A 23,856-nucleotide genomic window follows, 5' to 3' on the forward strand; every position below is an offset into this window, starting at 1 on the left:
TTACAGCGACCGACCATCGAAAGACCGAGGACTGCTAACCAGCAGAATCTGGCCTTCTTGCGACTGGATCAATAATATATGAAAGCAAAGAGGAACAGACGGGCAGAGAGAAAATCCATGTCACTCTGTCGGTGGCACATCAGCAAAAAAAAATGTAAAAAATGCACGACCGCCATTGTGAATTCAGATTCTCAAATGACAGCGAACGGGATTGTCATTTGAGCCAACGCACCATCATCACAACTTCCCCCAAATGCAAGACTAACCCTTAAACCAGACTTTTATTTATTATAATTTTTTTTTTAAAATGGACTCAAAAGTAGCCGAGCGAGGCCACACACGCATCCCTTAGCCCAACATGAGCGCTCACCTGGAACGCAATCCTTGATTGGAAACCTGAGAGGGGGCAGCCAAGGCCTCGCGGACCACCCAGCCTCCGTCCACGGCGCCTTGCCAGATGGCCACGCAACGTGAGCCGCAGCCATGTTGTTTCGGTGGCACCGATTCCGATGGGGAGTCACCCGCTAACTTAAGCGCGTGAAGAAAGTTGCATTACAGCCGTCCGGCCTTTGACTTGATTATTTTTGCCATTTTTTTTTTTAGTCGTGATCGTAAGCCACTGGGCGCTTTGAGTTCTTTCTATCAAGCCAATATTTGCCCTCAGGTGTCACATTAGTCAATCGAATGCCAGCAATGTGCTGTCCAAGGGGCGCTGAAGTCACAGATGAATGAGCATTTTACAAAAAAAAAAAGAATGTGTGTGAGTGTACAATCTGTTTAGAGTGCGTGTTCATGAAGTGGGCGTGGCCAAGGGAGAGGAAGCCTCGGAGCCGCGAGCTGCTGTCACAAGAGCAGAGAGCGCACAAGGCGCAAACATCCGACGGGCCGCAGTCCGCCTGTGCTTTGCCCTCCGAGTGCAAGCCGCGACAACTTCTTTTTCGACGCAAGCATGGCCGCCCTGTGACCTCATCCCAACGCTCGGGAAGATGGGAAGGACCGACGGGATGAACATGATTTTGATAACAATACTGCTGGGACAGGTGAGTAGCTTTTGAGTTACAGTCAACCAACTGCAGCTTTTCTTCTTCTCGTGTGTGTGTGTTCAAGTTGAGAAAAGTCCCCCCCGAGGGCTCAGAAGCCGCACCGGGCGGAGTGACGTTTGGCTTGCCATGAAATTCGACGCGTTTAGCTTTTGCTCTCGGTGACATCAAGAATGGATTTTTAAGACATGTCATGTACGGAGTAGGATGAAGACGAATATATTTTTTGCAAGAAACCAGACGCCTGAGAGCTAAATTCAATTATCTCTGGTACACGCTACGTGCCTGCTGACTCACAGGTGCCCGGAGGAGGGTGGGGTGGTGGTGGTGGTGGGGAGGGGGGGCACTTTTGATCTTCTGTTGACAACATTCCGCACACACCTTAACTTTCGCGATTTACGACCGCTCACTGACATGAGACATTAACGTGCGCGCAAACACACACACACCCGCGCGCTGTGTGAAAGTGAGGCTTTTATGAGGGTGTGCGTCAAAGGCTGTCAGCTGGATGACGGCGCAAGGACACAACATTAGGAACACCTAAACAACCCAACGGGATTCCGCTCGACGAGAATGGCCTCGCACAAGATTGCATTTTCGCAAACTAAATATATGCTTGTGTATCAGGACTTGTTATGATGTTTTTTTTTTTTTTTAGAGTTGATGATGGCGATTGAGTAGGTGTTCCTAATGTTGCGGCCCCTGTGCGTAAAAAAAAAAATCAATAAAAACAATTGCTCGCCCTTTGGCCTCAGGAGCCCAGATGGCCACGTTGCATCCATCTTTTATCAAGGTTGGCCCAGGAGAACAAGTTGTGCTGTGAGTCAAGTGGGAGGGTCCCAAAACACACACCCACACACACACCCACACACACACACACCACCTTGCGCGAGAGCACGTACAGTATGTGACACGCAAACATTCCCCCCTGTCAAAAACACTCGACGGTGGAGGAATGCTGTCATGCGCAAGGAGGCACCAGCCAGCAGACTGGAACATGCAGACGGTTATTTGGATGTTGTCGATTGTTTGTTTTTGCAAAAAAAAATAATAAAGAGAAATAGAAATGCTTCCTCCAAATCGTCTACTCACAGGTTATGTAATGGATGGACGTGGCGGGGGCACTTCACGTTGTTTTCGCGCGCTGCTTGTCCAAACTTGACGATCAGACCGTGTGGAGTCTAAACACACAAATGACAACAACAAAAAAAAAAAGAAAGATTTCCTATTTGTCGTTGTCTGCTAGCTTATAGCTTAGCGAGCGCACAATGTAAAATGCCATAGACGGGCGAGTGAAACTCCCACCTGGCCTTCACGTTGTTGCAGTCGGAACGCTTTGAGCGACGTCTAATCAATCGTCTGTGATGATTGGCAGGCGGGGGCCGCGGACAAGAAGGAGGAGTGCCTGTCGGGCCAATACACCGACGACGGAAAATGCTGCAAGCAGTGTCCGCCCGGCGAGGGTGTCGAGAAGCCGTGCGGGGCCACGCAGACCGTGTGCGAGCCCTGCCTGGACAGTGAGCAAACAAACACGCATCAACACACGCACACTCATCGTTGACAACGTGCGCCGATGCAAACTCCATTTTTGAAGGTTCTTCTAGTTCGTGAAAAGGTTTTACGGGCCATCGGTAGCCGGGGCGCTACGATGTTAGCACCAAGCTAATTGATGTTATGAAAGCGTTATGACAACTGGGCCTCGCTGAGGAAATCAGCCGGGTAATCGGAGCTGCTCGTCCGCGACCATGTAGGGAGCGAACCTCGACGCGGTGCAAGACTTTATGAGCGCGGGCAGGAGATAGAAAAACGGGAGCCGCTCCAAATGGTGTCGAAAAATACACAAGGGGGGGGGGATTTTTAGCGCGATGGAGGAACCAAAGCGGGCAAGATGGCGGATGACCGACATTCAGGGTCCATCCGTTTCAACGATCTCTATTTATATGCCTTATTCCATGAGAGGACGCTTTCAGCCCGCCGAGGCCGGCATTGGTTGAGGGCCAGCCCCCCCCCCCCCCCCCCCCGCCGTTCCCAGGAAACGGCAAACCCACGTGGGTCAAGGAGAAGCGCTTTTCCAAAACGACGCAGGGCGTGAGAGAAGTTGCTGGGAGCGCGCGAGATCATTTACTGCACCTCCAGACCCTTCGAGGGATGGGAAGTTTTTCCTTAAAACCTTGATTTATGATTTCTTTGTTGATTTAACCCCCCCCAACCTTCCCTCTGGAATTTAGAAAAAAAAAGCCAGACTTTCAGGCTTGTGCAAATTCCTGTGCAACTATTAAGGGCAACTGAAAATGAAAAGCTGGCGGCATGCTGAGCCATCTGTAGCCTTGATTCCCCCCCCCCCCCCCGCCCCCCCCATCCCGCGGCCTCGCCTTATTAATGTATTGACTTGCATTATTGATGAGCGGCATTCTGATAATGGCTCCGAGAGCACTCGGGGAGGAGCAGGCCGAGGAAGCGAGTGCGTCTGCTAAGCGGGGGCGACACCCCACCCTCACCCGGCTGACCCAACACCCCCAACATTCAAGCGGCACCAAAAAGCAAAGCGACAGCCGCTTTGCAGCGAAAAACGAGTTGAGTGGCGGCGGCGCACCGACACGCGTGTCGCATGCGCTTACAAATGTCTGCGTTGCATAATTTAGTGTCTTTCCCGCTTCTCCAGCCATCTGAAATACAAAAGCCATAAAACATTCACGAGCGACCGCACCCTCGCCTAAAAAGCATTCCGAGTTTTTTTTTTTTTTTTTTTTTTCCCACTCTTTCCTAAGCCGAGAAATGGTCTTTGCTTTGCGTTCAGGCGAAAGCTTCTCGGAAAACTTCAGCCACACGGAGCGCTGCCGTCCGTGCACCAAATGCTCGGGGCTCTTCCGCATGGAGACGCCGTGCACGGACGCCAACGACGCCGTCTGCGTCTGCAACTACGGCTTGTACCTGAACGAGCTGTCGCGGCGCTGCGAGCCCTGCACCAAGTGCCCGGCGGGCCGCGGCATGCTCTTCAGCTGCGAGGCCGACCGCGACACCGTCTGCGAGGACTGCGGCGGCGGGCAAACCTACTCCGACCAGGAGAGCTCGCGCGAGCCCTGCATCCCCTGCAGCAGCTGCGACGAGGGCGACGAGCTGCAACTGCAGGCCTGCACCGCCGTGGCCGACACCGTTTGCCAAGGTGAGACGAGCCGGCGGGAAAATTTCAAGCGTCGGGTCGCGAGTCGGGGGCCGGGGGCCCGCGCGCTCCACACTATCGTCATTGTTGATCCAAATGTCAACGCGCGGCTTTGGCGTCTTCGCCCCGACGACACAAAGAGTCTTTTTCGCGGGATGACACGAAAAGGTCACGAAAAGGTCACGTCGACGAGCCGCGCTCAAGAGTTTCCTTTTCTATCGCACTCGCGCGTCTCGAATTCCCCACGGCGGGCGGCCGCCGCCGCGACCTTGCCGGTGACCTCCACGCTTTTGTCCCGCCACAATAAAAGGAGTGTGCTGGGCGTTTGCCGTCCGAAAGGGACTCTCGCTACACTTGGACTTGTCTTGAACTTGTCGGGACATTCTTGTCTGAGTGGAAAAAGCGGCGAGTCGCAATCATTTTCCTTCCAGGATGCTGCTCGAATGCAATTTGATTTGCAAATCAATCAATTTGATCAATGATCAATTTGCATTGAGCGAGAAGCACGTCGTTGGCTCGAAGGAGCCAGAAGTGCACTGCATCCTTTCCATAACCGGCGCGGCACGTCACGTGACCGACGCGAACTCGCTCGGTTTTCCAGCCGCAGCCCCCCCCACGCCCCCCCCCCCCCGCCCCCAATCATCATTCGTCGCTCTAACCTCATCACGAGCTCCTTTCTTCCCCGCGTAATCTTTTTAGCGCAGCACTCACGTTATCGCTGCCTCCGAATCTGTAGCGCTTTGCCAGACGTCCGTATGCATTAGCCCGCTCGGACGACAACGGCCCGCCCGAGGGCTGCGGGAGGCTGGAAAGAGAGAGAAAAAAAAGAGAGTAAGCGGAGGGGGGGGGGGTGGCGGGGGGGTCACCCAAGTGAATGCAAATGGCGTTTAGCCAAGTCTACTTCCTGAACTGCTGAGGAGGGCGAAGAGGAGGAAGGAGCCATTTGCGAGTTTGGTTGACCTTAACAATAGACAGGCCCATGGCGGGGGGGGGGGGGGGGGTGGCTGCCCATCCCTTCCCTTCGACGGCCCTCCATCAGAATTTGACTCGCGTCAAAAGAGTAAAATGCCAGCGACAGTCCACCACATTAGCACATCAAGAAGCGGGAGGAATCCCCAGTGGGCCGGGGGCCATCGCGCCCCCCCCCCATCTTTGTGCGGCACAGGGCTCGATTGTGCGCCTCGACAGACTTTGCGCCACCTCTGACTCCAGCCCTCCGCTGCCATCGGGTCGTCCGTGATGCACACTATCGGCATTGTCGTTTGAATCGTCGCCCTTGCGGACAAACGACATTTTTGGGGGCTGATGCGGGACACGAGGAGGGGGGGGGGGGGCGACACTTGCCCTCCGGCTCGTGCCTTCGTTCGGCCGTCAAGGTCAACATTTTGTCACGGTTGAGCTTCGGTGCAAAAAAGGGAATGTCAAAAGATGCTTTTTTTTTCTTTTGCGTTGCAATTTTAACCTGCCCAGCATCGTTTTGGAAGACGAGGTCACCCCCCCCCCCCTTTGAAAGACAGCAAAGCGTGAAGGGACAGATGCTGCAAAACACGCCGCGCTCGATAAAAGCGATGGAGTTACTCCGCTGCGCTCTCCAGTTTCTCCGGTTGACCTCCACGAGTGCCGAGAGGCAAGCCCCCCCCCCGCCCCCCCCATCCATGACCAGGCTATCTATGACGATCTCAGGGCCCTTTTTTTTTTTTTTGGTGTGTGCGCGCGCGTGTTCCACTTTGACATGCGAAGATCAGATGGATGCAGAGATGGGAGGCGATAACGGAACTAACCGAATCAAAGGACACAAAGCGGATTGAGTTACCGTCTGCGAAAGGCTCCTTCGGAAAGCAGAGAGCCACCAAACCAGCGCCGGCGATTGTTTGGAAAGAAAACGTCTGTTCAAAAGGCAGTAAAATGTGAAGAAAGAGTTGGGGGGGGGGGGGGGGTGATGGGGGGGCTATCGAGCGGGACAAAGAGGATCTTTGTCAGGGATTTTGGTGTCTGCTTTCCAGCGGGGCAAAAAGACAGCGACGGTGAAACGGGAGGCCAATCAATACGTTGCGGTGAATCGCAAGACGCTCGTTGGGGAATCGCAGCCAACGCAGACGGACGGCGGCCCCCCCCCCCAAAAAAAACTCGTGAACGATTGCTCCTTCCTGGAAAAACGTCACCACTGCATACGCGCCGACTTCCTCTCCGTTTTTGTCCCGCCCAGAAGTCGGCTGGCGCCTGTTGTTGACAAACATTTTGAAAAGGCGACTTAATTACACGCAAAGCAAAGGCGGCATATTTATGGCAATTATACAGGATGTGCCCCCCCCCCAAAAAAAAGCCTTTCAAGTGATCTTGCAGAAATCGATGCCTGGAAAGAGTGGCGGATTCATCGCATATTGCATTTCACTTTCCCAATTCGTGGCCCCCACGCGGCATCCGTCTCCATAACATTTGAAATGTTTTTGCCTGGTCGGGGCACTCAGCCGCTGTGGGGGGGGGGGGGGGGGGTGTCTATTCCCCGTTCATCACCACCACTTCCTGTTTTCGCCGCTGTTGACTGAGGTTCAATAACGGACAAACTGTTAAAGTGGAGGTGCGGGGATGACCGCGCCATGGGGGTGACGGCGTTTACAATCTCAACACCCGCATAATACCATGAGATCTCCCAAGCGAATGAAATTGCAGCGCTTGGAAAATGCTCTTTGCTCCTCACAGAACAGTACCCCAGCGTGTCGCCGACGCCCTTCACCGAGCCCACCTACGTGGACTTCCCCATCGACGAGCCGCCGTCGGACGGCCCGACGGACAGCGGCGCCCCCCCCACCGCCGCCGCCCCCACCACCGCCGCCAACGAGCGTGACTCCCACGAGCGCATCTACAAGAGCCTGAACCACAAGCTCATCCCCGTCTACTGCTCGGTCCTGGCGGCCGTCGCCGTCGGCCTCGTGGCCTTCATCGTCTTCAAGAGGTGAGCGCAGGAACCCGTTGACATATCCACATTTTTTTTCGAGGCCTGGAGCGGCTTTTGCTCGGGTAAAATGTGCCCACTGAGGGTGTGAACGCCGCGGAGCAAAGTGCGCGTTGGCGAAAGGGCTGAGCCCTATTTTGGGTGCCGTGGCCGCGCAGGTGGAACAGTTGCAAGCAGAACAAGCAGCAGGCCAACAACTGTCAAGCGTCCAATCAGAACCAGACACCGTCGCCCGAGGGCGAGAAACTGCACAGCGACAGCGGCATCTCGGTGGACAGCCAGAGTCTGCAGGAGCAGACACAAACGCACACGGGTAAGCCGCCGCCGCCCCCCCACCCCGGATTTGCCGCCGAGCCACCTCACGCCCGTTTGCCCTTCCAGCGGTCACCGTGGACGAGGACCCGGGCCTCCTGCTGCCCCTGCGCGCCAGAGACGAGGCGGAGCGGCTGCTGTTCAACGGCGGGCGGGGGGGCGACGGCAGCGCGGAGGACGACTGGCGCAACCTGGCCGGCCTGCTGGGCTACGAGGGGGAGCGCGTGGCCGCCTTCCGCCAGGAGCAGCACCCGCTGCGGGCGCTTCTCTCCGACTGGGCCGGCAAGGACGGCGCCAGCGTGGACGCGCTGCGCGCGGCGCTGCGCAAAATCAACCGCGACGACGTCGCCCAGAGTTTGGCCCCCGCCCCCGCCAAAGCCACCGCCACTTCCATGGTATAGCCGACCAACGCCTTCTTTCGCTCGCTCGCTCGTCTGGACATGGAAGGAAATTAGCTTGCAACCTTTTTGCAACCACGGTCGTCCCAAAGTGAACAAGTCCGGGCCGTAGCCCACAAGCGGCGTTATTTACATTATTCCCCTCGCGTTGAAAAATGGCCGCCGAGCGGACGCGCCGTCCCTGGCGGCAGGGGTCTGGAACCCTCGCCAGGATGTTTGGATTTGTTTCCGAACGGACCTGTTCACCGAGAAAGAGTCCCCAAACGCCGAGACGTGGATCAGAGACACCGGAGATGGCCCAACGCTTGCGTCACTTCATGCCCGCTCACCGGGGGAGCCCGCTCGAGGGTCGCCTTGGACCTCCAAAATGTCTGCAAATTATATTTGAAGGAGCAAATTGTTATTGTTATTCAAATGAAGGTATCGCCGCTCATTTTTCATGTCGCTCGCTCGATTGTTGCGCTTGTACTTGTACCGTTTGCGTGTTTTGCATCACAAGTGCCTGGCGACCATTTCTGGGCTACTTGATGTTTGTTTTTGTAGCAAATTTCGTCCTGTAAATAGATGTCTTTTATTTGATTCTTTTTTTTAAGGAAAAGACCGATGTACAAATATTGGAGAAAAACAACGAACCCCCCCCCCCCCCCCCCCCCCCATGTGTTTACGACAACTTTCAAGACGTTTGGAAAACAGTGAGCGGACACTTAACTCCCAACAGTATTTTGTTTCGTAGGAGAGGTTGGACTTGTACAGTAGCGAAGGTGACGACGTGCGGATTATTTTTTCGCCACTTGAGCGTCGTGTCATAGCCATGATGCAAAAATTGAGGGGGGGGGGAGCACCCGATGCGCCGTCGCCGAAATGCGCGGCCCGCTCCGAATGTTCCTCATATCTACTAAACGGGCTGCATTGTACTGAATGTGAATTTTCAGCTTCTTGGACCGTACGTACTCAAAGGTCATGAACCCGGTTCGATGATTTAATCGACCGCCACCTAACGCGAGAAAATGTAACGGCATGCTCTTCAAATAAAAGCTTCGAAATCCTTGCCTAGTTTGATCGTCGAAGAGAACATCATCATATCGAATGTACATGAATCAAAAGTCTTTGTCAGTTATTTAATTTTTTTCCCCTATCAATGTATATTTTACTGCTCCCAATGAGGGGCTTAAATGCAGTAACATACATCATTCTTCGCAGAGGAGAAAGAATAGATGCCTTTGAGTACCGTCAACAAACGTCCGTTGGTTCAAGATTACCGCACGGCAAGAACGATGCCAATCGTTAGCCTGCCTATGGCATTTCGTCCAAACTGTCCCATCCATAAAAACGAAGCGCTGCGGTTTGCTCGCCCGGCTTTCCGACTCTCCTCCTCCTCGGTTCGCTTGGGGGAAGGGGGGGGGGGGGGGGGGGGGAGAAAGCCGGGGAAGCTCCGAGCGGCAGCTGCCAATTAAGTGAAGAGTGATGAAATTGAATCTGCGCTCCGAGCAAATGGACGCACGAGTCGGAAGGGCGAGCAGGGAGAGTCCACTCGGGGAAATTCTATTAAGCGGCCAGTGTTCACCTGCTCCCATCATCGCAGCCCCTTTCCCTTTTTTTTTTTTTTTTGGTTCCTCTTTCTCATCCGACTGCTTTTCCTCGAGAAGGCGCATCGAATATTTGCCCAAATAGCCTCATTTTCACACAGTGGGAAAGAGCCCGCTTAGTTTACGAGCGCGCTTCAAAATGACGTTGCGGCGTGCGCCATTTCATCGCCAGAAAGCCCAGACGAGCGCTCGTGTGGATTTCCTGGTTTTTTTTTTTTTTTTAAGAGGCCACAGCTGCATTCAAAGGCTAAAAATGTGAACCTGTAAATTTGCAGTGCCCCGCTTTTGCCACATTTGCTTTGTATTTCTCTACAATTCTACTACGTGCTAATACATTTTTTGGGGAAATGCTCATATATATATATTTTTTAAATGGGTGTGTAGAGTTTTTATTTCCATTCTATCCTTGGTAGGTTCTCCCCATTCCTCTTTGCAGAACCCCCCCACCCCCAAACCTGCAGCTGCACGGTGCGACCCAATTAAAGCATTCCACGTTTGGAATGTTCTGCGGCGCGGCGACGGATGTTTGGTGGCGATCATTTATTTGCGGCGCTTTTGCAGGGCATGTGGAAAATAGCCCTTGATTGGTCGCAGGTTGTCGTAAGGCAAGAACGCCTTTGCTAACTAACTGATCTTTACGTGAAGCCACATCAAGTCGCTCAGGCCTGCTCTCCAGACACCCCCCCCACTCCTGCCCGCCCCTTAATTTACCAGCCTGAAAATAATTTTTTCAATGCCCTTCTACAGGTTGAAGGTCACAGTCATACTTGGAAAAAAAGAGTCTGCTTTTCCTGACTTTTTTTTTTTTTTTTTTTTTTGCTATCCGTCCCACCTTGATTTCTGACGACACCATTTTTTTTCTTCTCATCCTTCCTGCTCACAAACAAACATGGCCGACAACATCCCCGAAACGAACACGCAGAGAAGAATGCAAGCACGGCAAGGCCAAGGTAGATTCCTGTGTGTGTGTGTTAACAGATTTCGGGGGCGCGCACACACACCTGAGGCACAGTGCGCTGCTGCGACTTGTCTGTGGGTGGTGTATGCAAAACACACAGAGGGAGGGGGCAAGACGTGAGCCGCAAGTGAAGAACGACTGAAGTATTTGTCACCAGGCCCAAAATGCATTCAACCATCTTTCCCACGTTTGTTATTTTTGGGGGTTTTTTGGAGAGGGGGGTGGGGGGTGACGCATTGAGCTAGCCAGACAATTGCAGGGCACATCTGGACCTGGACAAGGTCAAACTGATTTGATCTCTCCTTAAATCGAATGGAATCAAACTTGGGTGTAGCGTTACGACGCGCAGAGTGCCAAAAAGCGTGAAGTGCGCCCAAAGCCATTGTTCTCTTGTTCAACTGCTGCAGATTTGCGTAGCCACGGCGCTAAGAGACATGTTGGGCCGCGGTATCAACTGTCAGGGATCGGCTGCGGATCAAAGCGGGCCAGTGAAAAGATCGGGATTCCCCCCGCAACCTCGCCTACCCCCCCCACCCTCCTCTGGGAGTTGTCCTGGGAGTGGCCCATTTGCCTCACGTGGGTAGCGAGGTTATTAGCGTTTATGAAAACAAAAACTAGAAAACAAAAGTGCATTGTCCGTTTACAAAAAAGGGCCTTTAAAGTCAAACTACACGTAAAACAAAGAGAGTGATATGTTGTGTATTTCCACATACTTTCTTATATTTTTTCATCAAACGGCATATTCGCAAATGCCATTTGACGAAAAACATCGACATCACCGCGTTTCACTGACGATCTCAAAATACTCACATGCGTATCATCTTTATCCTCTGCGAAGAACACAAACACCACTGCAGCTTATCAAGTAGCTGAGAGCCGATCCACGTGCTGACATCGCCCCCCCTCGGTTCTCAAAGTATGGAACTCGTACCACCTGTACGTGAAAGAATCAGTCAAATAAATGTTGAAACTGCGCATCACGCTACGGCGGCTTCGACGTCTGTTTTTAATCCAGTACAATAATAGTGACTTTGTAAAGTCCACTTCAATTGTATTTAACTTTTAGCATCAATATATTTACATTCGGTATGTTAGATTGGAGTTGCAGCTCATGAAAGCCCCCCCCCCACCACCACCTCCCCGCCCGCCTCTTCCAAAGACACCAAGAGCAGATTAAGTTAGGAGCGATCGGCTGCCCAATTTATCTCGTATGCTCGGTGATACGAATCTAATTTCAGCCTCTCAGTACCACAAACAGGAAGGAGAAGCTCGTCGATAAACAGGCCGTGGCCGCTCTGGTTGGAGGGGGTGGGGGGTTAGGGAGGGGGGGTGCTGTTAGGAAAGACAATATGATCCCACAGTAGAAACTGGGGGCGGGGGAGTGTTATTGTCCATGGCAAACTACTGGATGTCAACCTCTAATTCCTGTCATGAACCTAATTAGGATTTTGCTTAAAATATTATATAAAAAGGGAAAAAAATACTCGCAGATGAGCCTCACACCCATTTCAAAAGAGCATCGGTGAAAAAGTCAAAATCCTGTCAATCGAGTCGCTCTTTTCAAATGACAATTTGTAGCTCGAATTCGAGTTTCGGATGTAAAACGGAGGCAGAGGAGGTCAAACATCAGCGGGGGTGGGGGGGGGGGGTGAACCCGAGAGCGCGGCACGCTGGGGAATTGATGCTGAGAGACTCAGATTTAACCTGATAAACGTAAAACATCTTGTTCGTGTCAACATGCTGTCACTCAACTTTGCGTTTTGGCACCTCCTTTCTTCTTCTCCTGCTTTGGACCGATAACATGTCCTCAATTTTCCTCCGTCGTCTCCATCAGCAGTCCACTCAAAAAACTATTCGAGTAGGGGGGGGGGGAGATTGTTAAAATATGCCTCAGCACATGTGGATTCACTTCAATTGATGTTTGAGAGGAAGAAGGCAGAATTAAGTTTTCGGCAACATTTGAATTCGTTTCGTTGTTTTTTATTCGTGGTTTCAGCGCTTGGATTAGTGGCGCAGCGCCCCCTTTTGTCATTGAAAGGGAGAGCATCATGGCCATGCCGTTTTTTTTAGCCCTCTTAACAAAGATATGCGAGTAGTATGTCAGCAAAGTATGACAAGCAAATAAATTAGCAACAAATGGGAAACTGTATTTTATGCTTTGTGAGTCCCCGGTTCTCGCAGAACCGATTTAAAAGCTTGCGAATGACTCATACAACGCAGGATTCACCCTGCAACTGTTCTTATTTATCGATGCAACGATAACAGGAAATGGGATGTTAAGTTTTGCAAGTGATGAATTGAAATGCAAAATGGTGGACTTACTGGTCGTTCGGCTTGTTTCTTGAGGACTTCGCTTTGTTAATTGTTTGCACGTGTTGTCTCGTTTTTTTTTTTTGCATGATTATAAAAATGAACAAAAAACTGTTGCTGCAGCATCAGCGGAACCGGTGCCACTTGCGGTACACTTTATCCATCTAGTGGTGCCCAAAACACTTCAAGTCCTCCATTGGATTTGTACTTGAACGGACCATCAGGCGTTGTAACGTAATGAGAGCGTCACGCTGCTGCCCTCTTTTTTAATGTAAAAAAAAAAAGTCACAAAAGTTGAACGTTATATTATACTTTTTTGGAATGTAAAATGAGCTGATCAGACTTGGTTTTTATTCAAATTGTAAACTATCATTTGGGGGGAATTTAAATGATATATGCCCTCCTCGGCCTAACATTTGGTTGGTGGCGCTCGGTGGCCTTGCAATCCACTCTTTAGCCACCAGACGGAGACATTTCACCCGATATATATTAGGAATAATGATTTGTCTTTTCAAAACAAATTATTTGTAGTTCCACGTGAAGTATATTTAAAAAGCAGTCAAGGTTTGCATTCAATACAAAATAGTTATGGTTTATTCTTTGGGGAACAAAAAAATGGCAACAACTAAGTGTCACTTCTCATAAAGCAACAATATCTACAGGAAATAAACAACGATGGTTCCTTCTTAATTCATTGAGCACTTTTCCTCTCACTGGCAAAGAACAATTTAGGTATTTCATGGGTTGTTGCTTTTTTTTTCTTTTTCTTTCACATTCAGGTCACAATTGAACATTAAAACGTGTTCATTTCATTTTAAATGGCCCTCCATCAACAAGCCCATAAAGAAAAATAATGTTGAGCGTTGGTATAAAATCTCAAAAACAATTGGGGGGGGGGGGGATGCTGCACGTGCATGCATGAACATCGTTTTGAACGTTGAGACCTTGAGTCCGATTTGCTCTCAAGGCCCACAGGTGCACGGTGACATCCAGTCGTGTGGTGCTATTCAATGGCGTTTTAACTGCCTTTTGTTTGGAAAAATAAAATCGTCACAGAAGTCGCCGATAAAGCATCTTTAAAGGGTATACTTGTCCTGCATGTTCCGTTAGTCCATGTGCTTTCCCGACAGTAGTTCCAACTTTACTGCTGATTGTTAAGGGGGCAGCCTGTGGATTTTCTTTTTTTTTTTAGTGCAATTTTCCCACATTTGACGAGCCCTTTGGTTGCCGTTCATCTGGCTTCTCTCATGTCATCCTTCCTCATGTCCTCCACGGCCTGCTCACCAAACACAAATAAGACCAAATGTTCAAGACCTTATACGTGCGCTCGGCGTCCGCTTTCCACACGAGCAGGTTGTTGAAGGATTCCAGTCTTCACAAATGGGGGGTCAGGGGGGACAAGAGCGCAACGTTGTACAGCACTAGCCACAGAGGAAAGTGCAGGTTTGTTTTTCTGTAAACGACAAATATCCACTTGGCTCTCCTCCCCCCTCCTCCTCCTCCTCCTCGCTCTTCCCTCCATCATTAGAAGGGACTAAAATACAGCAGGTTCTGGATTGGAGGGGTGTGTGTGGGGGGGGGGGGGGGGTATGGTTTCAGAAGGGGGAGCTCAGGGTAGAGGCTGTAGGTAGTGTAGTAACAGCAAAAAAGGGGCAAAAGGTTCTCCATTTTTGTGGCCGTTCGGGGGACAGTTGTGTGATGCGTAGAAAGCGGCTCGGCCCGTTAGGATTGTTTGAGGCGCTTGCGCGGCGGTCCGAGGAAGGGGCACTGGGCCGAGGCCAGCGAGCGGTACGCTTCGGCCACCAGGTGAGGATGAGACTCCACCATGGACTTCCAGCCCGCCGTCTCCATCACCTCCGCGGCGTGGCTGGGAGATGAAGCACAAATCCCAGCGGAACCCGATTTAAAATGAAGCAACAAAAGCACGCGCAGCGCCGGGAGTGTTTTGTGTGCACTCACTAGTTGATGAAGTCGACCGCCTGCGTTTTGAGCTGGTCGGCGCTGTGCAGGTCGGCCAGGATGAGGATCTCGGCCGCGTTGTCCACCGACAGGCTGGTGCACAGCGCGTCCTCGCACATGACCTTCAATCTCTCCAGAGCGTACTGAGGAAGACGGCGAATAAATAAGTCTGCGGCGGTGAGATCAGAGGCTTGTCGTGGCGTGTGGATGCCACAAGGTGGCGGTAAATCGCTCAAAACACAGAGGACCACAAAGCGTCAACATGCCGAGGTCATCTTCCGAGGCTAGCTTACTTTGTCGGCTGCGGCGAGCAGGTCGTCGGCCATCTTGTCGAGGTTGGGAGCTCTGTCGGTGTAGATGAAGCACATCATCTCTTTGAAGACCTCGGGCTCGACGTCGTTGATTTCCACCCGGTTCTGACCGGGGAAGACAATGCCATTCAACAACCAGGCTGCTGCGCTATCGCGGCGGAAGAATGGAAAGCGGCCCCGTCGGCTCACCTTTTTGCTCTCTTCCATCTCGTGTTCAAACATAGCGCTGAACACGGGCGAGCGCGCTGCAAGAAACCAGAAGGAGAACCCGTGTGACTTACGGGAACGAGCGAGGATTTGCCTGCTGTCGCTACCTGCCAGGATGGCTTTGTGGGCCTGGAACTCTTGGCCAGCCACACACAGAGAACAGTCGGTGAAGCGCGAGTTCTCCCACAAGCCGCCCAGTTCGTCGGCGAGTCGGCAGTCGGGAACCTTCACCATGTTCATGGTGTTCTGGCCGGAGATGTTGACCGAATCCTGCACCACGCTCACCTGCGATACACACGCGCAGCAGCGCGAGACGTCTCAATCGAGGGCCAACGCGGCGAGACGGAAGCGCGAGCGACTGTGAAGTCGCCGAGAACTCGAGCGAATCGACATTTTGGGCATAACTGTTACTTGCATCGAGCCTGCGACCCTTTGTATTCCCCACACCGTTGACTTCTTCATTTGACATGTTTTTCCGGGCCGTTACTGGGGCCTCTGTCAGTTCTTGTTTGGTTCTGGGAGGGTGGCGGGGATAACGGCAGCGTACCTCACAGAAAAGTGTGAGCTTGTCATCTGGCAGGAGACCGTTGGCTTCGTCGAGGAGGAAGTCTCTCCGGATGAACTTTTTAAATCCCCAGTCTTTCCCCTGCACAAAACGATACGCCCTCTGGCTTTCTGCGTCGTCGGGAGGACAAAACAAAACAGAAAAAAAAATAAAAACATCGTCATCAGGTGCTCTGAAGAAGAAGAAAAAAAAAAAAAAACATGGGGTGGGATCCCGCTCACCCATGGCTTTGGTCTCCTCGCCCTTGGCGTTGAGGATGGAGAACTTGAACTTGGCTCGGACCTCGGCCTTTGGACAGCTGACCAGCAGCAGGTAGAGAGACAAGTAGTCTTTGCTCTCCTCGTCCAGGCCTTTGGGGTTCACACGCAAACACCTGAAGCGGAGGGCGGCGAAGTGGCTTTAACCTCAAGAAAAAAAAAAAAAAAAAAAGCGCCTGGCGCTCTCATGCAAGCGGCGCTGCGCACTCACCACTTCAGCTTGTCATTGGCCCCCGAAGAGAAGGTGGAGCTCTTGATGACCTCGCCCATCTCCTCGCGGCAGAAGCTGAAGTTGTTGATGGTCCACATGTACGAGAACTTCACTACTTTGATCTGCACAAGAAGCACCCCCCCAAAAAAAAAACATCTCAAAGGAATTATGTTGAATACAAAATTCCTATCTGACATTTTAAATTCCTCAACAGAGGTGCCACGTTTAACACTTGACCCGAACTTGTGCTGCGTTCAAAGATGTCGCGTTACCTGCGTGTAGCACCAGCTCTCAGCCACAGGCCCGCTGGACATTTCCGCCGGGGGAGGGGGACTCGGAACTCTTGACATTGCCAGCGTGACGGAAGGTGTCGGTTCTCGACTGAAGGAGGAAAGCGCTGACGGCACGTACTCAGCGCTCGGTCCGACAGTCCATCTGCAGCAGAACCGGACGCGGTTCGCCCCTTTTACAGACCACAATGACGACAGAATCAAAACTGTGTGTCAGCCCAGCTTTCACGTTCATGCCATTGTGCTCACATTCGGGAAATAAGTCATGAGGTCGGCGTTTGGTGGTTCCCCTAACTCTGTGGGGATTTTCACACCGACCACAAAAATATCAGATCTCAATAAAAATCGAAATGTGAACGTTTTTCTGTGATCTGAATTGATGTATTCGCCTCTTCCACTGTGCGATTTGCTCTTTGCTGTGTATTTCAACAACCTATGCAGTGCTCATTCATTCTCATCTCAGGAGCCCAGACTAACTTGTCTTAGTAGGAGCACAGAATCCGCAAGCCTGAAGTTGGGGCGCTCACACACACACACACACACACACTTAGACACAAGTACACACACACACTGTAAATTGACTGGCAAAGTTAATGTTCATCCCATTCAGTTTCACACGATAAATTGCCTTAAGTGTGGAGCACAAGTTTGTCAGCCACGGAAAATATACATGCGTACATGAAAATCGCAGTGGCTTTGTCTAATATTTTAGGGGAGCGCGCCTGTGTGTGTGTGTGTGTGTAAGGGGGTGACAGTTAGCAGGTTGCCAACCTGCTAATTGACAATCATGTCCACGTTTTGAAAACGCGTTTCAACATTTCAGCCGCTACGGCTCCACGTGAGAGTGACGGGGAAAGAGCATTAAATGACAGGTGAATGTTGAAGCGAGTTGTTAGGTGGCGAGGGACTGTCAGCACGCGAGCTAACTTCAATCACGGAAGCTAGCTGCTGGTTAGCCACCTAGCCAAGACAAGCGAAACGCCTCGCAAATTCCACAAGTCGTAACTCGAGAACACACCGCAACGAGCTCCGCCGCGTTGTTTTGAGGCTGTGCGTGTGGCGGCTGGTGTGATTTGTGGACGATCTTACCTGTTGTTTTAAGCTCGCTAGCTTGCCGGGACCCTTGTGTTGTTGTTAGCTATCAAGTGGCAGACCTGAACCGTGTGACGTCACCAAGAGAGCCGTGCTCGCTTGGCCACCGTTCTTATTTTTACAAAAAAAAAACTATTACTCTGCTTATTTAGTGTTAAAAACGTTGACTTGATGTTATGACAAACGATTGTATGTTACTGGATACAATTAATCCGCTATGTAATATAGTTCTAATACTACAATATTACCACGAGTGGTAACAGGCTCCCTCTAGTGGTACGGGAAAGAATCACAAGTATTTGCGAGAATCAGTTTGCTGAAGTTACGGACACAAATTTGGAAGAATACTGTGCAAGAAAACTTTATTGGGATTTTAAATACTAACTCATTTTTCTCAGTGAATCATTTATACACAACACTTTACACCCCCCCCCCTGCCAAGTGTTTTTTCTTTTTTTGAACAGAAATCACCCTCAATGTTGATAATTCATTTCCTCATTTTGGGCACGACGACGTTGCCCCTGGTTGCTATGGGGATGAGGAGCTTGCGCTGCTCCATGCGAAGGTATTTTTCAATCAGCACTTCCACCGGCACCTTGTCGTTGACATGACCCTGCCTGCAGCATGAGCACGTTGACAATTTGACGCGTATTGCAGGCAGCCACATTAAACACGTGAAACGAGGAGCTACCTTTTCAACAGCAGAATGGCGTCTTCCACCTCAATGGTTTTTCTCCCGGCGTGAAGGGCAAATGTTTCCAGGTCCTCCGCCATCCGATCAAGGAATTTCTCCATTCTGTTAAAAAAATAAAATAAAATAAAAAAAACGGCAGCATGAGAAGACATGACCACCATGGCGGAGGCAGTGAGGGTGGCATAATCAACATGCTGTGCCCCATTGAATGTGCTTCCAAACGTGGACCGTTTCAAATACTCGCGGGTACTTACGCGTCCCTCAAGACGGGGTAAACATCTGCAGAGACCCTGGTTTTGGCAAAGTGGCGAAAGGTGCTCATCAGGTAGCTCTTGGGAACGCCAACGTCCCTCCGCGCCGCCGCGCCACTCCTCCGCTTTCTCGCTCGTTTTGGTTTGGCTGGCGGTTGATCTTCAGTGGAAGTACTGATGGTGCATGAGGGATGATCAGAGAAAAATGCCAATTCGTTTTTGGGGGGGGGGGGGAGAGAGTCAAAAAATAAATAAATAAAAAAACTTAAGAGTACAGCTTGCCTGGCTTGAGGCTTCAATATGGTGGGCGCAGTCGGATATGGGAGGTCAAAGGTCATTTTCTCACGAACGAATGGTGGAGTCCTCATGTCTGCCGATGTTGAAACATTTTTCCTTCCATTAATATTCCAAAGTCGTATACATTTTTAAAAAGCTCACACTGAATGAGAGACACACATCAGTTAAATGCAAGTGTTCAAATTAAAAGTGAAAGATCCAAGTTTTGCATAAGATGTCAGTATGGATGCGTCGGTTCTTACCGGGCTCCGTGTCCTCATCCTCTGCAACAGGCACGACAAGTGCGCCCACAGATCGATGAGCTCGCCGTTCCTCGTGTTGCACGTTATGATCTCTTTCCTCCTCTTCATCAGCTTCATCTTCCTCCTGCTGCCACTGCCCGTCATTCTCCTCTTGGGCCATGTCGCTTTCCTCAGACAAAGGGGGGGCAGCGACCTCCTCTTCAGGCTGAGACTCAACCACGTCTTCGGTTTCCGAGTCGACGCCAGCCTCCTTCTCTTCAGATGTCACGGCGGCCTCCCCCTCTTCTGCAGATGTTTCTTCACACTCTGTTTCTTCAGTTGGAGAATCCAGAGCCATCCCTTCCACTTCACCTTCCTCAGGTTCCAATCCGGCTGCTTCACCCTCAGATTGGGAAACCGCCGCTTGGTCTTCATAATTGGCGGTGGCCCTCCTCGCCTGGCTCTCAGACACCTCCGGGAGTTGACTCCCGGCGTCGAGCTCTTTCTGCCCATCCTGCTCCGACACCCTCTGAATCTGAGACGCCAGGACCGTGGACTTGTCCTGCGTGGCGACCGCGGCGAGGTCGGGGGCGGCGGTGGCGTCAGGCATGGCATAGAGGGCGGTGTTGCAGTGGATAATGTCAGCGCCAACTTCCAGGTCACCCACCTCGCTCGGACCCAGAGTGATGGTCTCACCGAGGCCGGGCTGGCCCTGCATAGAACTGCTGGCTCCTGAGGGGGGGGGGGGGGGGGGGGGGGAGATGGAGAAAGCAGATCAAAATAGAGATTAGCAATAACAGTTGAAGAATTTCCCCCCCAAAGTAAATGAATCAATCATGCATCAAACATGTTTTTCCAAATGACATCAGCCAAGAGGAGCTGGGGATGAAAAAAAGCTCAATCACCGTGATCTAAATGCATCTTATTTACGGCATCGGCAAACTTGTGTTCAGTGATTCTTTGACGGGAAGATGCTCTCCTCCGCAGGCCTTTTCTCTCGGACTGATCATTCACAAAGGGCGTTTTTAGACTCAGCAAAGAGGAGCTGGAAAAACGCAGTAGGACAGGTTGCCAGGTTACCATTACGTCATTGGAACAGTGGGAAGAGAAACGGCGTCGTCATACTTTGACAAAGAAAGCGAGAAGTCGCCTCGCGTCGATTTGTCCGACTCCTTTTCAGCATCTGTTTGCACAGGAAGCCGACAGTCAATTCCCCATTTTGGGGAGGAACCCATCTTTCATGATTTGCCGTCATGGCTCCATTTGTTGGCGCTACATGGTGTCGACCTTCAAATCAACAACAACTTTCGCCTCACCGTCATTATGGTTGAGGCGCTCTTCGAAGGCGGTTACGCTGAAGCTGCGACGTGGTCTCTTCCTCTTCAGGCCTTTTTCCTGGCTCGCTGCCATGTCGGACGTTAAATTGGGCAAGTCCAAGCCGGACAGCTCAACGCTTCAAACGGAAACCGTCTTATTTCGCATTATGAATACAAAATGTTGGGGAAACTAGCAAGAAACGCACATATTGTTCACCTTGGATGCTCGTTGGCAATGCTGGAGTCCGCTGCAGGCGGCTGCGGCTTCATTGGCGCAGCTTCGTGGTGAACCACGGGTGACTTGGTTGGTTCTGAAGAACACCACAAAGGATGTTGTGAAACAGCCCATGTGAGGTTTTGCAGGAGTGTCAGGTGCACCTGTCTGGAGGATCTTCCTTAGAAGGTGCCTTGGCGTGTCTGCCTCGTCAAATGACATTGAGGACGAGGCCGGCGTGATTGCCGTTTTCAACCGGGCAGAGGCAGATCTTTTTGTCCGTGGCAGAGATTTCCTGGATATGCTCTGGAAGGAATAGCTGTCGTTGAAAAGAGCAGAAGACCATTGCAAGTACTGCGCTTTGAGGCGCTTTCCTCACCTCACGCATCTTACGCCTCATAATGTCCTGCGGGGTCCGTGCAGGTCCATCTTTGGCTCTCGTTCTGGTGCTGCGAGTTAATGTGCGCCTCTGCTCTTTGGAAACACTAAAAGTAAAGACGGATGATCAATCCATCCAACATTAATTTCAACGTCAATTGTCACGTTATATGTAAACAAAGGAGTGGGGGGGGGTCTAAAAGTAATCAGTAACGAAGTTGTTTTCCTGACCTGCGGGTGACGGGAGTCCTGAGTGGCTCGGTCCTGAGTATATGTCGGAGAAGAATCCCAGGAGACAAGTTCTCCGTCGAATCCATCTCGAGTCGCTTACTTACGTGAGCTTACTCGCTTTTCCTGGTAATATGCTCACGATAAATCGGCGGCGAAGCAAGTGACTACTTTTTGACAGTCACTACCCAAAAATAGTAAGTTTGAGACGCAGCGTCTCACGCTTGAAATTGGGGGAAAATAGCTTAGCCACCCATTTGAACGGACGTTGACGTTTAGGATCCCGCGTTATTTTGAATTCATCTCGCGCGATTTAACGTTTTCCGCTTCCTGCTCTTCTTCGTCTGGTCTTCCTCTCCTTCACGTCAATGGTTTAACGTGGAATATGACCACTTACATTGACCTGTGCGATTAAAGTGTATATTAACAATATTTTCTACATTTTTTGGTGACAAAATACGAGAGTTAAGTTATGTTTTCTGAACACACTTTCAGTGGTAACGGGCTATGAATTCGGTAAATGCAACACTGACGTCGCGTGGCCAGAATCGGAATTGCAGGTACAGAAGGCGAACGCGCTGCTCTGCGTTGCGGTTGAATACATTTGTTAAATTATTAAAATGCGCCCCTATGACAAGAATGATATGTGTAATGTACCTAAGTGTCAATTGCCTACTATTGTCATATTCTCTTCATCCTTCAGTCTTCAATGAAACGAGAAGAGTGATCTCAATACTTCTTTAATAAATTACAACACAGGAAAATTCAAAGTGAATTGTTCAGTCAAACAGGTGCTTGCCTGTTTTATTTATACAGTCACTGATAAATGATGCCCCCCCCCCCTATCACATTTAACATATGCATTGATTCGATGACAGCAACACAAATTTTCAGTCAGCGTTGTGCAAATGTTCCACGGGGGGACGACAGTATCACAGATGGGTTTAAAAATCAGGCCTGTCCTTCTTCATCTTGGAGTAGTCCATGTTTATGCTGAAAAGCTGGAAAGACACACACACACACACACACAACAGGTATGAAGTAGGCGATATGAACTTTGAGACATGATAAGAGAGAACATTGGCTTTGCAGTAAAAGGCTTTTGTTTACATCAAGCTTCACAAAAGAAAAAAGAAAAGGAATCACATTCATAGTATTTTCATTTTTTCTTATTTCACTCAAACACAATTCAGAAAAAAAAAACACGATTTGGCTGTGATGTCTTCATTTGTAAAGGTTCATACCTTATACTGCTGATTGGCCTCCATTTTGTTCCAAGGCTCTGGGTTGTTCTTGCGATCCCAACTAACAAATGGAAAATAGCTTTTTTTTTCCCCCCTTTAAACTGAGCAATATGTTTTGAACACGAGGTCGGGGAAGTAATCACAGGGACTTACCAGACATCAGGATTCTTCAGCGCCAGTCTGCCAAGGTACAGCATGCTCATTGTTGCCCCACCACCGATGAAGATGAACAGTGGGATGAGCTGATGAAGAAAAGGGTTCATTTCAGTTCCATGCCAAGTTTGGGACAACAAGTTTTATTTTATCCATCATCAGGCAACCCAAATTTTTTCTCAATACAGTTGAAAATAGATCTATTGATCTATCGATATTTTGTACATGAAGGATGTCCATTATAAATGAATGCACAGAATAAACGTTAGAAATTCCAAATAATGAAACACAGAGCTCAAGACAATCTTTGTTTCGTGGAAACGTTAGAGCAGATTGAAACAAAAAAAATCTTATTTTCGAGGGGGGAAAAACGTCCTTGTGTAAATATGCGGGCCTTGCGTCATGTTTATCTTGGGAATACACCTAGCATAAAGTACAGGGGCAGTATGGTACATACGTGCAGCTGGCTGCAACATAAATGGCCGTGGGGCTATCATGTATTGTATGTCTTTATTTTCTCAATGTATTATTTATAAAATCGTCACTGTGATAACAGAGCTAATGATAGAGACTACCGGCATGCTGATTGAAATATAGACATTTATCATAGGCCTACACTTATTTTCTGCACGAAATACACGTTTATATATGATGTAATTAATCTCCCGCAATTATTGTTCAAATGTCTAGATTAATGTAAAACCCGATTGTAGATGAATAGGTTTTCATAAACATCAGCACCATTGAGAGTGGCTTTCGAAGAGGACGGTGCTGCTTTGGGTTCGTCCTTTAGCCACGCCAATGAGGCACCTTTCAATGTCACCAGGTCATTTAAAAAAATCTAATCTGATCAATTCAACGTGACGAGGTACACACTCACAGCTGGATGGTTCTTGAGCTGCTTCGCGACGGTCCCGAGCATCGACATGGTGACACTGACCGGCTCCGGGGATCAATAAACGGCGAGGCTGTCCGGTCACGACGGCAGGTTCCACTGCGGGAGAATAAGTTCCCAGTTTTCCGACAGGCCGGTAGGACCATTGAAGTCCACGCCGCACCTCCTTGCAGCTCAGCCAATCAGCACGCGCAGAAGGCAACAGCTGGCGATGTGAGACACGTGACCGCCGCTTAAAAATATTTAAGCGGTGAGTGGCTCGTTTGGGTGCTCATTACAAAAAAAAAAACATAATTAAGACATAAGGCATCAGAGTGGGTGCCCTCCACTGACCATATATGGACAGTGCGGATGCC

The 23,856-nt window shown here is 50.3% G+C and overlaps 4 protein-coding genes across 4 annotated transcripts; 1 reads left to right on the forward strand and 3 right to left on the reverse strand.

The window, feature by feature from the left end:
- The first annotated feature begins 832 nt into the window (after window positions 1–832).
- Window positions 833–8,909, forward strand: ngfrb (nerve growth factor receptor b). Its single transcript, XM_052069441.1, has 6 exons — window positions 833–1,040; window positions 2,416–2,557; window positions 3,838–4,203; window positions 6,901–7,153; window positions 7,312–7,466; window positions 7,535–8,909. The coding sequence occupies exons 1-6, from the start codon at window positions 987–989 to the stop codon at window positions 7,864–7,866; spliced, it is 1,302 nt and encodes a 433-aa protein (XP_051925401.1). The 5' UTR covers window positions 833–986; the 3' UTR covers window positions 7,867–8,909.
- A 4,379-nt stretch (window positions 8,910–13,288) lies between these two features.
- On the reverse strand, window positions 13,289–17,763 carry spop (speckle type BTB/POZ protein). The gene is made up of 10 exons (XM_052069462.1): window positions 17,607–17,763; window positions 16,500–16,690; window positions 16,228–16,349; window positions 15,981–16,132; window positions 15,742–15,869; window positions 15,302–15,479; window positions 15,177–15,232; window positions 14,970–15,092; window positions 14,677–14,819; window positions 13,289–14,584 (listed from the first exon to the last, which is right to left on the reverse strand). The coding sequence occupies exons 2-10, from the start codon at window positions 16,575–16,577 to the stop codon at window positions 14,440–14,442; spliced, it is 1,125 nt and encodes a 374-aa protein (XP_051925422.1). The 5' UTR covers window positions 16,578–16,690; window positions 17,607–17,763; the 3' UTR covers window positions 13,289–14,439.
- Window positions 17,764–18,050: 287 nt separating this feature from the next.
- On the reverse strand, window positions 18,051–21,525 carry cenpt (centromere protein T). The gene is made up of 12 exons (XM_052069396.1): window positions 21,212–21,525; window positions 20,982–21,087; window positions 20,767–20,908; window positions 20,606–20,699; window positions 20,389–20,525; window positions 20,198–20,255; window positions 19,978–20,117; window positions 19,094–19,804; window positions 18,837–18,924; window positions 18,558–18,728; window positions 18,301–18,405; window positions 18,051–18,226 (listed from the first exon to the last, which is right to left on the reverse strand). Exons 1-12 carry the CDS (start codon window positions 21,295–21,297, stop codon window positions 18,097–18,099), a joined length of 1,968 nt encoding a protein of 655 aa, XP_051925356.1. The 5' UTR covers window positions 21,298–21,525; the 3' UTR covers window positions 18,051–18,096.
- A 407-nt stretch (window positions 21,526–21,932) lies between these two features.
- On the reverse strand, window positions 21,933–23,653 carry ndufa4b (NDUFA4 mitochondrial complex associated b). The gene is made up of 4 exons (XM_052069513.1): window positions 23,486–23,653; window positions 22,606–22,694; window positions 22,453–22,513; window positions 21,933–22,209 (listed from the first exon to the last, which is right to left on the reverse strand). Exons 1-4 carry the CDS (start codon window positions 23,531–23,533, stop codon window positions 22,153–22,155), a joined length of 255 nt encoding a protein of 84 aa, XP_051925473.1. The 5' UTR covers window positions 23,534–23,653; the 3' UTR covers window positions 21,933–22,152.
- Window positions 23,654–23,856: the final 203 nt, after the last annotated feature.

The sequence above is a fragment of the Hippocampus zosterae genome, chromosome 7 (assembly GCF_025434085.1).
Source record: "Hippocampus zosterae strain Florida chromosome 7, ASM2543408v3, whole genome shotgun sequence".
NCBI lineage: Eukaryota > Metazoa > Chordata > Actinopteri > Syngnathiformes > Syngnathidae > Hippocampus > Hippocampus zosterae.

What these genes read in the sequence shown, in the direction of transcription:
- ngfrb (XM_052069441.1), top strand. Translation starts at nt 987, where the DNA reads ATGGGAAGGACCGACGGGATGAACATGATTTTGATAACAATACTGCTG. An exon ending in GGCCGACACCGTTTGCCAAG is followed by an intron (nt 4,204 to 6,900) that starts GTGAGACGAGCC and finishes TGCTCCTCACAG; the next exon opens with AACAGTACCCCAGCGTGTCG. An exon ending in GCAGACACAAACGCACACGG is followed by an intron (nt 7,467 to 7,534) that starts GTAAGCCGCCGC and finishes TTGCCCTTCCAG; the next exon opens with CGGTCACCGTGGACGAGGAC.
- spop (XM_052069462.1), bottom strand. Translation starts at nt 16,577, where the DNA reads ATGTCAAGAGTTCCGAGTCCCCCTCCCCCGGCGGAAATGTCCAGCGGG. An exon ending in AGAGCTGGTGCTACACGCAG is followed by an intron (nt 16,350 to 16,499) that starts GTAACGCGACAT and finishes CTTCTTGTGCAG; the next exon opens with ATCAAAGTAGTGAAGTTCTC. An exon ending in AGCTCACACTTTTCTGTGAG is followed by an intron (nt 15,480 to 15,741) that starts GTACGCTGCCGT and finishes TGTGTATCGCAG; the next exon opens with GTGAGCGTGGTGCAGGATTC.
- cenpt (XM_052069396.1), bottom strand. Translation starts at nt 21,297, where the DNA reads ATGGATTCGACGGAGAACTTGTCTCCTGGGATTCTTCTCCGACATATA. An exon ending in AGGACTCCCGTCACCCGCAG is followed by an intron (nt 21,088 to 21,211) that starts GTCAGGAAAACA and finishes CTTTACTTTTAG; the next exon opens with TGTTTCCAAAGAGCAGAGGC. An exon ending in GCGCCTCAACCATAATGACG is followed by an intron (nt 20,256 to 20,388) that starts GTGAGGCGAAAG and finishes CTGTGCAAACAG; the next exon opens with ATGCTGAAAAGGAGTCGGAC.
- ndufa4b (XM_052069513.1), bottom strand. Translation starts at nt 23,533, where the DNA reads ATGTCGATGCTCGGGACCGTCGCGAAGCAGCTCAAGAACCATCCAGCT. An exon ending in CTGAAGAATCCTGATGTCTG is followed by an intron (nt 22,514 to 22,605) that starts GTAAGTCCCTGT and finishes TCCATTTGTTAG; the next exon opens with TTGGGATCGCAAGAACAACC. An exon ending in AGGCCAATCAGCAGTATAAG is followed by an intron (nt 22,210 to 22,452) that starts GTATGAACCTTT and finishes GTGTCTTTCCAG; the next exon opens with CTTTTCAGCATAAACATGGA.